Source organism: Trachymyrmex septentrionalis, unplaced genomic scaffold, assembly GCF_001594115.1.
Source record: "Trachymyrmex septentrionalis isolate Tsep2-gDNA-1 unplaced genomic scaffold, Tsep1.0 scaffold7, whole genome shotgun sequence".
In the NCBI taxonomy this organism is placed as follows: domain Eukaryota; kingdom Metazoa; phylum Arthropoda; class Insecta; order Hymenoptera; family Formicidae; genus Trachymyrmex; species Trachymyrmex septentrionalis.
In genome coordinates, this window is record NW_017305884.1 from 1,823,786 (window position 1) to 1,838,509 (window position 14,724).

At 32.9% G+C, this 14,724-nt stretch overlaps 1 protein-coding gene across 1 annotated transcript in view; it reads right to left on the bottom strand.

The window, feature by feature from the left end:
• LOC108753430 (tRNA dimethylallyltransferase, mitochondrial) overlaps positions 1-14,724 on the bottom strand; it is a 102,952-nt gene that overhangs the window by 6,800 nt on the left and 81,428 nt on the right. The window contains exon 5 of the mRNA XM_018494977.1: positions 8,628-8,743. Coding sequence (XP_018350479.1) covers positions 8,628-8,743 — 116 coding nt within the window. The remainder of the gene's footprint in view (positions 1-8,627; positions 8,744-14,724) is intronic.

A 14,724-nucleotide genomic window follows, 5' to 3' on the forward strand; every position in this document is an offset into this window, starting at 1 on the left:
AGAGAATAACGAGAAATCCATGTGTCATTTTTATCGAAGTGATATCTATGCTGTCAGGAGTTGTAATTGACGAACCTATGATACGCGCAAGAAACATTTAATTTCCATTTATGTAGATGACAAACTCAATGCCATTTATCGAATATCTAGAGATAAACACTTCTCTTTGAATAATCCAGCAACTACGAACTTTTAAAAAATATTATTTCTACATCGACAAAGTATCAAGAAATGGAATAAACAGAATATAAATATTTCCCAGAATGAGAAAACTACGAGTATAACTAATATACAACTTTAACTAACTGTGACTAATATAACGAGGAAGTTTGAGAATATAGAATACCCGACAATTTCATGATAAATCGTGTTTATCAGCGAATCTTTGACGATTGACCGGACACCTAAAATATACCTGAGTTTCCATTAATTGCATACAGTACCAATATATTGTCACATTTCAGTTACGATTTTTATGTTTCGATTTAAACAATGCCGATCAATAATCGGTTGTCCCGAAGGGTGTAAGATTAAATTAATATTAAAAGTTGAAAAAGAAATTAAAAATCAATTAATTATATATCTCGTTATAAATTGGAGGATTTATCTATTTCCTATGGAAATCTTACTTTACTTATCATTAATGATATTTCTAAATTAGATATATACACGTAACTTGAATGATAAGGCGCGATAAGGTTCTTGTCTCTACTTAACGAAATTATGCCAATGGCTTTATCGTGAAGATGTTTCTGTTATTGCGTTACAATATATCGATATTTTATATATATATAAATATATATTGCGTAATTAAATGATAAAAAATAAAGCTACCGCAATATCCTTCCGGCGTGTAATCTTACATTGTTTATGTGCGAGAAACAAAAGAGAATTGGGCGTGTTACGTATGTGAATGCATCAGAAATTAATTTCTTCCTGGACAATATAAAATGAGTCATTAGCTGTTTCTCATACATTATGTGCCATTTGTGTCATATTTTCAAGACCAACGTGTATTCGTTACTTCTTATTAAACCTTAGGACATTATGGATGTACGGTCCCGATAAGAATTTATCCGCCAGTTGAGAAAATTGAGCGATATCGAGTCGCAAAGCGGGCGGACGCGGAGAGACATCGCGCGAGACGACGAGACCGTACAGGTGTGACGAGGCGGACAAGGAAATAAGCTCGCAGCTGTGACTGATAAGTGATTGAATCTACCTATGCTATCCTACCCCTTCAGTTCCGTATCTGCATCGGCTTCGCCTGCAATAAGAGGACCCGATAAGAGGAACGTCGCACGCGATGCGGCGAACGCGATCGACCGCGCCTTCCAGCGGGAAATGATCGCGAAGCGATTCGTTCCGACGCTCGTCTCGCACGATTCCTCCCGGTCATACCGGTTAGGATAGCCGCGGCCAACTTTATTAACGGTCAAAACAAAAAGGAGAATGACACGCCTCGCGTGATAGGCTTTGAAATAAATAGCCAAACGTAAGCGCGCAAAATAAATGACTGAAGCAAAGGTCTTATTTCTAACTCGACCGCAGGTGGCACAGTGTGTTTTGTTTCGCAGTATAATGCACATTCGCGATTAGGTTTAATGAGTTCTACGATTTCTATCACTGCGGCTTACCGAGTAGCGATAAGGGCATTTGCTGTCAAACACACACGTGACGATATCAATTAATCATCTAATTAATTCTACCACACCAAGAAGGGAAACCCGCTGCGTTGCGATGATGATTCTAACATGGTTATCCATTGACTTCGCTATATAGAAAAAAAATGATGTGTTACATTGACAGCATTAACATTAATAGTCTAATTGAAAATAATCTGGTTAATTTAATGACACGCGGAAGGAACGATTTTGCTGAAATATCTAAAAGTTCTAGATACGGATCTGAAAATAATAATTTTGTGTGACTACCAAAATAATTATATAGGATTTTCAAGCTAAAATATCAAAATTTTTGCAGCATTGTTCATTATGCTTGAGTTTCTTACATAATTATTTCGATGGTCCAACAAAATTGTTTTCATATCTGTGTATGTATAGTTAAATTTTTAAATACTTCAACAAAACATTCTTTCTGTGTAATATTAATAAAACAAATATGCATGATCTTATTTTAATAAATGTTATTTCTTCATTAATGCTGTCTGTAATGAATTAACAAAATAATTTTCAGTTACACTATATATACTGTTGGTTGACTACTCTTAATACAACTAAGACTCGATAAAATAACTGATACAATTTATTTAAAATATAAAATCGTAGGAACCGATAAAAACCTGATATATCGCTTATTTAAAATAAAAAAATATAAAATATATTCAGCAAACGCTTTAAAATATTATATATTTAAATTATCAAATAAGAAATAGATCAGAAGAAATTATTTAAAATATATATAATAAATAACTCTTTTATTATTTTACTTAAAATATATATTTTAAATAATTTTATTTTAAATACAACCGAGCCCTGAATACAGCACATTTTTACTGTATACTTTTTGTTCATTACAATTCTACCTTCGCAGATCATGGTGCTATTTCACAATTTGCAAATTGAAAGCAGCTCGAGGCTCGTCCGCATGTATGCGGAATGAGATACAAGGGAACGTGGTCCGGCAATAAACGCGAACGTGACCGATGCCTCTCTATTTACATTGCATGACTTTCCCAGCTATCACAATAGCAAAGATCTCAGTGAACGAAGAGAGCACCGAATCGCCGTAAAACTGTCACCTCTCCAGTAGAAATGGCCGACAATAAAGTCACGATCATCGATTGTTGGTTTATTTCGAAAGTAGTGTGAACATTTGGAATAACACAGAATTATGTAAAAGAAGGAATAATTTGGCGTGAGAATAAAAACGAAATTGTGCAATCACAATCTCCCGGCCTCTGTAGCATTATATTACTGCGAATGTTTTTCTAGGAAGATTATCTTTGTATAAATTAAAACCAAGATTAAAATTTAATTCTCGTATTTAATTACAAATTAATTTTCATCTTATTAAAATATAAGTATAAACAGGTCGCATATAAATTTTCTATCTGTTCCATCTAAATTCACATTTCAAATACAGAACTAGGCCACTTACAAATTAACCTCGTCTGTTACATTTACGAAATTCTGAAGTGAGAAACGAATTAAGAACGATCAATCAACATCACGATCGACAAACTTCTCGCGAATATTATCGCGTGCTAATAATAATGGGTTTCTTTTGATTCTCCTCGCGAGAACGATAAGCAAAATATTTCGCGATGGCCATCAGATTTTCGAGGAATGTGATGACACGTAAATAGTGCCGGTCAGATCTCTTTCTCTCTCTCTCTCTCTCTCTCTCTCTCTCTCTCTCTCTCTCTCTCTCTCTCGCGGTGTGAGATACGGCAAATAAACCGAAGATCGCGGCCTGCGATCGACCATAGAGTTCCGTGATTTAATATGTTGCTTTGCTTGCGTGCGAGCAACTTTAAATTACTCCTTTAAATAATAAAACTTAACGAGTATATATACATACATATATATATATATGCGTAAAATGTACAACGTTCCGTATTAATATTTTTCTGTAATATTAATTAACGTTGCTGCATAAAGCATGAACAAGAAGCTTTCCGATGTTGTTGAGTAACAATCGTATTGCTATAATTAAATTGGCAATCGATAGCGATCTAACTGAATTATCACTTTGAACGAACTTTCTCTTTTATTACTTCAATGTCATTATATCTTCTCGATAAAAAGCGCTATAAAGACAACAGGATGTGAAAGATTTAACTTCTATATAAATATATAGGTATATATCATAAGCATCAAATAAATGCGTGATATACGTCGGGCAAAAATGTGCACTATGTGTATAATGTGACACGATGCGCAAAGTGGTAACGTTATACTATCAGGCGCAATATACGCCTTACTTCCAATTCCTTTCTGGGAAAAGACAACGTCAGGTTCCGTTTATGCATCAAGTATGCAAGCAAGATTAAATAATTATCTAATCTAATTATCTATACTAAAAATCACAAATCTCTTTCTCTCTGAAAATTTATATCTGTCGGTTGGTACGATCGAGAGAAATATCTCGTTTCTAGTCTGTATTCTGTATCCTATGAGGCACTGTTAGATATCCAAAGAGAAATGGTCAATTCAATCTCTTAAGTTAAATGACATTTTGTTATTTTTAACTTCCATGTGTATCAAATGTAAATCCATTTCTGTGGTTGAATCATTTAGGTTCAAAGCAAAAACGTTCATAATAACGTATGAATTTATTATAATAAATTAAATTTGAGAGAAACAGATAGAATCAAAGGATCCCGCAATCCAATTTTCCAATTAGTGCGGAGCCCTTTAATACACATTTCTTGAATTAAATTGTGTAATCCTATTGTTTTGGTTAAGTTAACAGTATATATATTGAATAAAAGCAGTGGCGTTCTATAGAAATAATTAAAAATCGCTTAAATTGGATTTAATTTGACATTATGAATGTAATAGTTAACAGCGTTATTTTATTTATTTCTACAAACGCCTGTGCAAACAATTTGGTCTCCAAACCGCTGGACCATAAAAATACCGCGCAACTATCGGCGCGTTCCGAGGAATAGTTACACGTAAATTCGAAGTTAACTAATGCCTTTTCCGATCGCGATTTCTTACCAACTTCTGACTTGCGGTCAAGGAAGTTTGTCGCTTTTCTTCCGTGACTGAACTTCTGCCACGCTATTATTTATCACCCGTGGCGCACATTGCTACGAAAGATCACGATAAAATAATTAGCTTCCAGACCGCACTTTCTTCGCAGCACCTCTCAGAGCTGTCCATAATCGAGGCGCGCGATATTTCCTCTGCACTCCCTACCGTCCGTTATACTTTCCCTTTGATTTACTACCTATCACATTTGATCAATACTTCATTTGTAATAAAATAATTTACAACTGCCGCTTCTATTACACAATTCAATAACAAATCACTTGTTCTCTCCAAAGTACCATAGTTATACATATTCCAAATATTTTCACATTAAACACGATACTGTTGACATAATTTGCATAGTAGTTCGGATTTTAAATAAATTGGGAATGAAATGGACGAAAATGGCGCTTTTAAAAAAATTTTTCTTAATAAATTATTATTTTTTGTATTTATTTACATCCATACATTCCCTCTTTCTCCCTTTCGCTTAATAAAGTTGTCTTGTTTTGGGTTCAAGAATATCCGTTAAATCATGTTGTCTCTACGCTTTAACTCTCACATCACCTATCTCTGCAATCGATCGATAATTCCGTTTTCCGTATTCCGAATATATCCGTCACCTTGTGATTAATTCGAATCAAGTTGCATAAACTGCTCATTTCAGAAATGTTTAATTTTGAGATTCTCGAATCTCTTGCTCGTCTCACGTGAACCGAACTTAATATTTCCACCAAACACATTAGCCCGAGTCGAGTTCGATCGCGTGTATTTACCTTTGAGTTAGTCAGCATTTATACACGAGAAGTACGCGCGTCCTAACATCAGTCACAGTCGCTAATTGCGCCTTTCAATTACCACGATTCGTCGAGTAATTAGCGTTCTATGTTATTCTACGTTATCGAGTTTCCGAAACGCTGAAAACCCGGGAATCGAGTCCGGCTCCCTCACGGGAAACCGCGTCTCCGTCATTTAACCATCGTCTTTCTTTCCTATGAGGCAGAAGGGACTAGGGGAAAGGAAGGCGGCAGCTCATTAGATGGTGATTAATTTTCGGCCCAACGTTGCGCACACATAATCGCGCGTCCGTGCTTTTCCTCGCGGTTGGCTACTTCCTTTACTTTCGCACCGACATCCGGTCGCATTACGCCCGCGACTTCCGCAAGCGTGGAAGGCTAGGAGAAAAGGGTAGGCCCATTCATTAAGTATATCTACTAATAACGGTAGTACGAGTCACCGGGTCACATGTCTTGACAGCATGCATCTACACGACTTGTAAATTTGACGATACACGGAAAGAATAATTTTGTTGAAGTCTATATCTAAAAATTTAAATATTTTTATATAAATATGAAAATAATTTTGTTAGATCAAAATTATCAAAATAATCTTTTAAGAATCTCAAGCGTGATGAGGAATGTTGCCCAAAGTTTTGATCATTCTATCAACCAATTCTTTCCGTGCACGCATATGCATCAAGAGGCGTTCACGGTGGAAATAAAAATGAATGAACTTTCTCGATCTTCAAGCATAACCATAGCGGGAAGAGCCGATGTCACCGAAGAAGGCAGCGTCGACTTTCAAAACGGATTATAAGATATCAAAATCCTTTCTAATTTCCTCATACTGTTAGCCATTTCCTCATTCGGTATTTTTATTGATACTGAGTATCCCACTTACATTTGCATCGTGTATTTCAATAAGTCTTCTTTAAGACGTATATTGAATGAGTTATTAGTAATAGAAAATTTATTTTAGTAATTAAAAATCTCTGTGCACTGGCGTAGAATAACGTGATTTTCCCTGACAATTTAAATTGATTTAATACTTTTAATAAATATAATAATATAAATAAAAAGTATAATTTAATAGTTTTCTTACAATCGATATATTAACTTTTCATATATATGCACACATATTTTTATTTACTCTGTAAACACTCTGAATCTTTTCTGTCCAGTTCAAATTTTTTTACTGTGTTCTAAACTTTCAAAAAATTTAGAAAAGTTCAGAATTACTTTTCAACATCGAATGTTAAAATCTTTATTCAACAAAAATTAACACGTGCCAAGAAATTTGGGAGTAAAATTTCTAGATAAAAAAAACTCAATGTACCATGTCTACTTAGGATTAATAATATTTTTCTTATTCATATTTTATTGATGCAAACTGATTATGACCTTGGTGTTTTTTGTTATTTAGCATTTACGAAGAAGTAACGCATTGCTGATTTCTAATGATTTGACTCATGCACATTCCATATGCGTAAGAAAAATATACGGGATATTCCAGACTTCCTAATCTTTTATATAAATCTATTATATAACTTTAGACTTCTTACTCAATTCAGAAATAATATTCATCTAATAAAACTATTTTATTGTTTGTTATTTATATTTGAGTACTAGCTTATGTATAATCAATTCGTTCAAGTAAATAATGAAATCTTTATTTAATTAATTAATATAAATTTTAGAAATAATGTATATAAATACTTTAATAAAAATTTCATTGCTAAGATTTGCGAAGTAGAATAATAAAAATTTGCGTACATGAGCAAAGATTCTCTGTACATAAATCACGTCAGAAAATTACATTAAAACGTTGTTAATGAATTTTATCGATATCTCTAAGGCATTAGAAATGTTTGAAATTATCTCAAAGATAAACGGCATCTTTAGACGAACAGAATCGTGAGTATCGAGATTCACCGAGAGATTTTATGTATTGCGAGGAATCACGATAAGCACTACAACTTTGTATATTGATCCACTCGTTATCCTTGACGTATTCCCATTTACATTCTCCGCTTGCAATAAGGAAACTTTTATTCGCAAAGTTTCTTCAGAAGAAGCATGTTAATTAGGACACTGATTGGAATCACTGAAATCCCGCATCAACTCATGTACTTCAAGCACAGTATTAGTAATAATCGTTACTTCATTGTCAATCGTAGGATTTTCCATTAAAAAAAAAGATACCCGTGTAATTTATAGTTCTCACTACAGTTCTATATACAGGATTATCACAGAAAATAAATTTTGAAATTCCCTTTCCCCAAGTTTTTTAAATGAAAATTGTTTAAAAAATGTTTATAAGGTAAAATTTTTGATAATAATTTATTTGTATAAAACTCGATCGGAACTACCGGCAGAAGTGCTGAAATTAATCGGCACATTTCCGCCAAGTGCTGGTAGCTACAGTTAAAATTGTTTATAAAATATTTATAAAGCGGAACAATCTTTGATAATAATTTATTTATATAGAACTCGAGCGGAACATGTCAGAACTATTCTCAAAAATGTCCAAAATTATCGGGTCGACACGTTTCCGTGGAGTATTTCTGAGAATATATTCTAACCTGTGTAAAAATGATTAATTGTTAGAAATTTGTCCTGAAACATCATATGATAATCAATCTAGCATACTATGTCTACATTACAGCAGGGCGCAATGATGAAGGAAAAGATGCTATTAAAGAATATGACTTCACATGTGTAAGAATGGTATTCGTATTGTAGGCTGTGCCCATGTCAATCATTTAATATCTAGGATATGCTACATACCTTTTAATAATGTACGAATACTTTCTAAGCATAGCAACGACATTTGTCGTATTGGACAGCTCTGATGATGAGTCATCGAATGAACAAAATGACATCATTAAGAGGTCAGAACTACTGTCAGCGGGGGTTTGAAGATTTAAACTTACTTTTTCTCTTGTAGTACATCGATCTAATTTTACTCATTATTATTTTAATCTTAATTTGAGTATTATCTATATATGACGAAAATTGAGATGATGACCTAAGTGGAAAAGAGAAAAGAAAAGCGACAAGGAGAGCAAAGCTTTGAATTTGTATTGAATTCCATGTGATGAAACAGTATGCTAAGAGGTATACTCACGTGTTAGATTTAATCCGTTGCTCGTTGTAACTGCGATGAAAGTCAAGTAGTTCCTGCACCAAACCAACTTCCATCATGCCATCGACTCTGTCGTTCAGTCTGTTATCGAGGATCTTCTGCAAAATTTCGAGAAAAGGAAAGCTCCCTTATTAATTAAACATGATGAGTACGACGTTGATAGAAATCATCCAATAAGAAATTGTTCGATTCAAAATCGTGTAATGTTTCAACGTAACTGTTTTACCGAGAAATTCCGGGCATTAAATATTCCAACGACAGCGCGAGATTCTTTTTCACGATTTATCCAAACTGAGTTTATAATAAATAAACGTTTTTACGATCGAATTTACTCGCCGAGAACGTAACGAGAAGCGAACCGCGAAGAACAGCTAATAACGTGCCATGGTACGTATCCAGTATAAATATGATCATTTTTTTAATGTATGTTTATGGATTAAGCGTCGTGACATGAATGAGTAGGAAAGAATGAAGAAACTGTAAACACCTAAGGGAAAGGTCAAATAAAGTTGATTATTTATCAATTATAGAAATCTTACTCAAGAGATACTTCATACAGGAAAGAACGGTGTTTTGCTGAAGTATTTAACAATTTAGCATAAAGATCAGAAAATAATTTTGAAGTATCAAAATAATTATACAGAATATTCAAACTGGTTGATAGAATATAAAAATTGTTTGCTGCTCGTCGTACTTGAGTTTTCTAGATATTTATTTTGATGGTCCAACAAAATTATTTTCAGATCTGTATCTATTATAGTTAAATTTTAGATTTTAATAAAATCGTTCTTTACATACAGTTATTTGGCTTTAATCTATTATACAATAATAAATATTATCTTAAATGACATTCTGACATAATCGTGTTATACAATAATAAATATTATCTTAAATAGCGTTCATAGTCGTGTATTGTAATGCAGCACTAAGCTCCGATTGTACCAACGTTATTTTAACTTTAAGTAAAGTTTAAAACCGTCACTTTTTCTCTTTAATGCTGAGAGAGAAAGAGGGAAAGACAGAGTTTCAAGTCTGGTTTCAAATCAAAGTAACGTTAGTGCAATCGGGTGCAAAGGTACAAGAATGCAAGAAGTGAATCATCAGTAATATACTGTAATAGTACCGTTTGCGTTTACCTCGTGTTTGCAATTCTTCGACTTTGCCCTATAAAAATTTCAAAACAAATTAGCAGAGATACATTCGTAAGTAGCACGTCGAAACGCAAAAGTGCTCTGGTATTTCGTAGGACACCTACCGTTTTATGATCAGATAAGATACGAATCGGAATCATATCGATGTGATTATATTATATATCTCTCGTTAAGATCACGATCCCGCTACGAAAAAAAGAAGAAAAAAGAGGACAGTCGATATGTAGGCTCAATATCGAGGATGGTCCTTGCTATTGATTAACGGTTCAACGACACTGAGAATAACCGACCATTCTGTTGGATAAGAAAAATCCGCTGGCCTTGGTAGCTATCCAAGTTTTGCAATTATTCTTCTTCCACATGACCTTGCTAATAGCGAAAACGCGTTAGAAGGTGACGTGTCCTCGAGCCGGCTAACGTACGGATTATACTGACAGGCCCGGTTTTCGAGTAGTTTTAAACGCGAGCGGATACATCAATCTGACATATATATATATACACGATTCACGAAGTAGACTTTGTACTCCTGTTTATCAGCGATTTAAACATATCGATGATGCGGAGAATATCGTTGAAAGTGATCGCGGGTAACGACACCTGTGCCATGCCTCGAGGATAACAAGAAAAGCATTAATATACAGGGTGTATATTATATTATTTCAGGACCTTACGAACAAATTTTAGGGTATGGTAGATCTTATTAAAAAAATACAACTTTTTGTTGAACTTGTGTCTTCCGGCGCATTTTAGTCCCCTCCCTCTTTTACTTCTTTTATCTTTTCGCAAAAAAAAAAAAACAATCAAATATAAATTGATTCTTTTGGGTGCTATACTTTTAGTGAAATTTACAATTCCTTGAAGTTTATCCCTAAAATCGTGAAACATTCTGTATAACCGGGTGATTTATTTTGTATATAATCGAGTAAATAAATTTCGGATTTACGACATGGCCCGTGATTCCGAGAGATGTACGAAAATGTAGTTAAACGCAATTACATATAAAATTCAATGTCAAATACTGTTATCCGGTTCTGCGGTTTAATAATCTAATACACCGTAAAAGATTGATAAATGAAAGCGTGTAATATGAATCAGAGAGTTGCATTAATCGCGCAAACGCGAAGTTCTTGTTATGAGCACAGTAATCACGGAGGCACGAGAGATTTTATAATAATAAAAATGTTGCTTCTAATTTTAGCTTCCTGTTCCTATACATTTTCGCGATGTTCGACCTTGGTCGATGTCCGAGACAAGGCCGAACTAATATTCTACAGAGCGTAAAGTATAAATTAATTAAATTCCGCTTTTAATAATCCTTATTAATGATCAAATAATACTGATAAATGGTATATAATAAATTATATCAATAACAGATAATATTCATGTTATAGCTGAGCACAATTAAATAAGCGAATGTAGAATACCTGCTACAGTCGTATCGTGGTAACACGAAGAATCGAAATTGGCTTGCCGTGGTTGCTGACGTAATTGTAGACACTCTTAATTAAATAACTGTTTAGCGATCGAACAGTATCACGGTATTGCGCAAACCGCGAGCTCAAGATATAATCGACTTTTCAAAATTAGAACTGCGCATTAAAAAGTAGATGGCGAACGTTTGATTATAAGAATGTATTACAGATGTTTCCAAAATAATGAAAAAAAATTATAAACAAATTGCGAACTATTCTAAATTACACTTAAAAGTAATATAAAAAATTTAGCGGCGGTTTAGAACATAAGTGAAAAATTAAGTCGAAAAGTAGAAGTGTTTTTATCTCTTTTATAATGGAAATATAATTAAGAAATAATCTAAAAAAAAATGTCAATTTTTTTATATAAGTACTTTAAGTATTTAATATAATTTATGTAAAATTTTATTGCAATGCGCAGGTTACTTATTCTATAAATAAACAAAATTTATTTATTTGTTATTTATAGAACAAATAATCTCTGTCTGCATCATCTCCGTAATTGAAACTTTGCATAAATTATCTTAAATATTTAAAATATTTATATAAACAATTAAAATTTTTATTACTTTTTAAAACAATTTAATTTTAAATAACAAATAAAGTAAATGCACTATAAAAATGTGTTGCGTTAAATAAAACTATAATATTCTTTACACAATTTTCATATATATACAATAGTTTATTTATAGTATAAATATTAACACATTTCCAATTTCAATTTACTTTGCAGGGACTGTACGGAGATACATCCTTAAAGATATCACCAACAGCAAACATAGAATAGAGAGTATAAGCACGTCTAAGACTTTGCTTTGCGCCATCGTGTCTAAGATAAACAGCTACGATATTTGGAAGCGTTTCTTGCCTGATCAGGGCACTGAAATGTCGAAAATGTTCGAAGTTGTTCGATGCCCGTGGGATTATGTCTTGGAAAAATAACGTGTGTTCCGTTAAATACTAAAAATTATCGCCTTATTAATTCAGACATTAGAATAACATACGATAAAATAATTTCTAATAATTTCCAATAATAATTTCTAATAATTTTTAATTTCGAATAATTTCTAATTTTTAATAATTTTTAAACATTTCATTATTATTTATTAAACAAATTTATTATATATAGATAAGATATTTTCATAAAAATCAAGGTATATAAGAGTTAGCAAAAATCTACATCAGAAAAGACTCGCATTAACTTTTATATCAATATACGTATGGATACCGGGATATCTATTTCAATTTCCTACTAAAACAATTCGATGGTTTCCGATTAAATGTCGGCAAGCAGTTCTGAATATTATTTGAATAATATTTCAGATAAACTCATTAATTTACTTTTAAATATTTGTGAAAAAATTTTGACTTTGTGGCATTAAACCTAGCTATATATAGAGTATTTACCACTCCCAAACACTTTTTTATATTTAGTTTAAAAAAAAAAGTTTTAGACAAAAGTGTGGAACGCGATTTCAAGAAGGACTATTTTGTGATCCACTTTTGTTTAAAACATTTTTTTCTAAAATTAAAATAAAAGTTTTGAAAGTGATAAATTAAAATGGATTACGCCTTGTAGAGTCAAGTACAATATAACAATTTAGGAAGCTGGATGTCGACATATATTTTGTATTAAAACAAATTTAAATTTGAAAAACAGGAGATATTTAGTTAGTATATTTATATACACACACATATACATAAGGTGTAAATCAGACCGGACTATCTCTATGCGAAACACCTTGGATAATGCTAATGCCGGTAGTACTTAAACTTTATCAATCTAAATCTCGAAAAGTATTTAACCAAAAGAGAGAGAGAGAAGTTAGTCTCATTAAGATATTGATGCCACAAGAATATTAAATAAAAAATAGAAGTTCCCATTAAAAATTTCAAAGTTGACTTTGAGAGCTCCTTTATACCTGTGCTCAAGATTAAATAAGTATCGCCATCTAATGTATTTGTTAAAACCCTACAACTTTTGTATATAACATTTTTTTTCTCAAATGTCTTGTTTTCGAGATATATTGATTCGACTTTTTGCTCAATCTATAGAAAGAGGATAGGAAGAGTTATTTATAATATCAATCATAGACAAGGCTACATATTATTAGAATAAGTCTAGAAACAGTCTTGAAAGATAAGAAATAATAGGGATTTATAATCTAGCGAAATTCCACAGTATGTATTCGGATATCCTGAATATATTGACGTAGCATGAAACTTCCGGGTATTGACATAATGGTTAATTATAAATAATGAAACTAATTACACATTTTTAGCAGTATATTTCTATAATCTAATACTGGTCAACTTATTAGTGAAAGAAATTAAGTAGATACTTATTTGGAATAAAAGTAATTAAAAGTAATTAAAAGTTAACAGTAATGGTGAGTTTTTAATACTTAAAATAAAATATAATTAATTATTCTTTCACGTTAAATGTAAATTTTGACTTATTTTGATAAATTTAAACACTTTTATTTTCATATATTATCTGTAAAGTTAGCGTATGACAAAAAATAATTTCTACACATTTATTAAATAGATTTATTAGACAAGTATACTTTCATAGAGATAAAAGCAATGTAAAAATCAATAGTAATAAGAGTTTATAAAAGTTTACATCAGTAGAGAATCAATTTATTACGGATAATAAAAATAACAACGTCTTTAGCATTTCTCGTAAACTTCAAATTTGAATTTCGTTTTCGTCGGCACTTCTTTGTTTTTTTCGTTAATAGTTTGGATACATGTACGAATCGTGCGAGAAATTCGGGAGAGCCTTTGTTAACCCTAGAGCACACACGGTGGGGAAGGCGCGCGTCGCGGCGCCATTGACGTTAGAGCCGTAGAACCGAATTGTAGTTCTCACGACTGTTCACGGTTAAAACGCGACCTCCGCAACCCGCGTTTCGGCTATGCGTTCACTTTAAATCCCATTTAAATGCCGGAGCCTCGCGCCCTATACACACACGCCCACACACGTACGCACGCACATACGCGTGTCACGCACACTTGCACGTGAATATGCATACACACGGCTCTCTTCTTTTCATTTCATTCATGCGCGCCGCGGCGCTTGGAACACAGCCGTGTTGGTGACGCAAGTCGATGGTCAAAGTCAGCTATTTGATGACCACACGGTACATAAGTCACTATGTCGCTAAACTACATTCCATATGTATCCACGTGCGTGTTCCGTGTGTGCGTTCACGCTACGACAGAATTTACAACCGGCACGAGATGGCATTGAGATGGGTATAGATGTGTGTGTATGTGTGTGTGTGAATTCGGCAGCTATCTTTTTCAAATGTGAGATACATGATTATCCGACATTTTTATAATCGTTGACGCAAACAAAGTAGAGAAAAAAATTGACATCTAAAAATACTTCTTCGTTATTTAAAAGAAATTTCTTTTTCTTTTAAATAATAACGCGTTATCTAGCTTGAG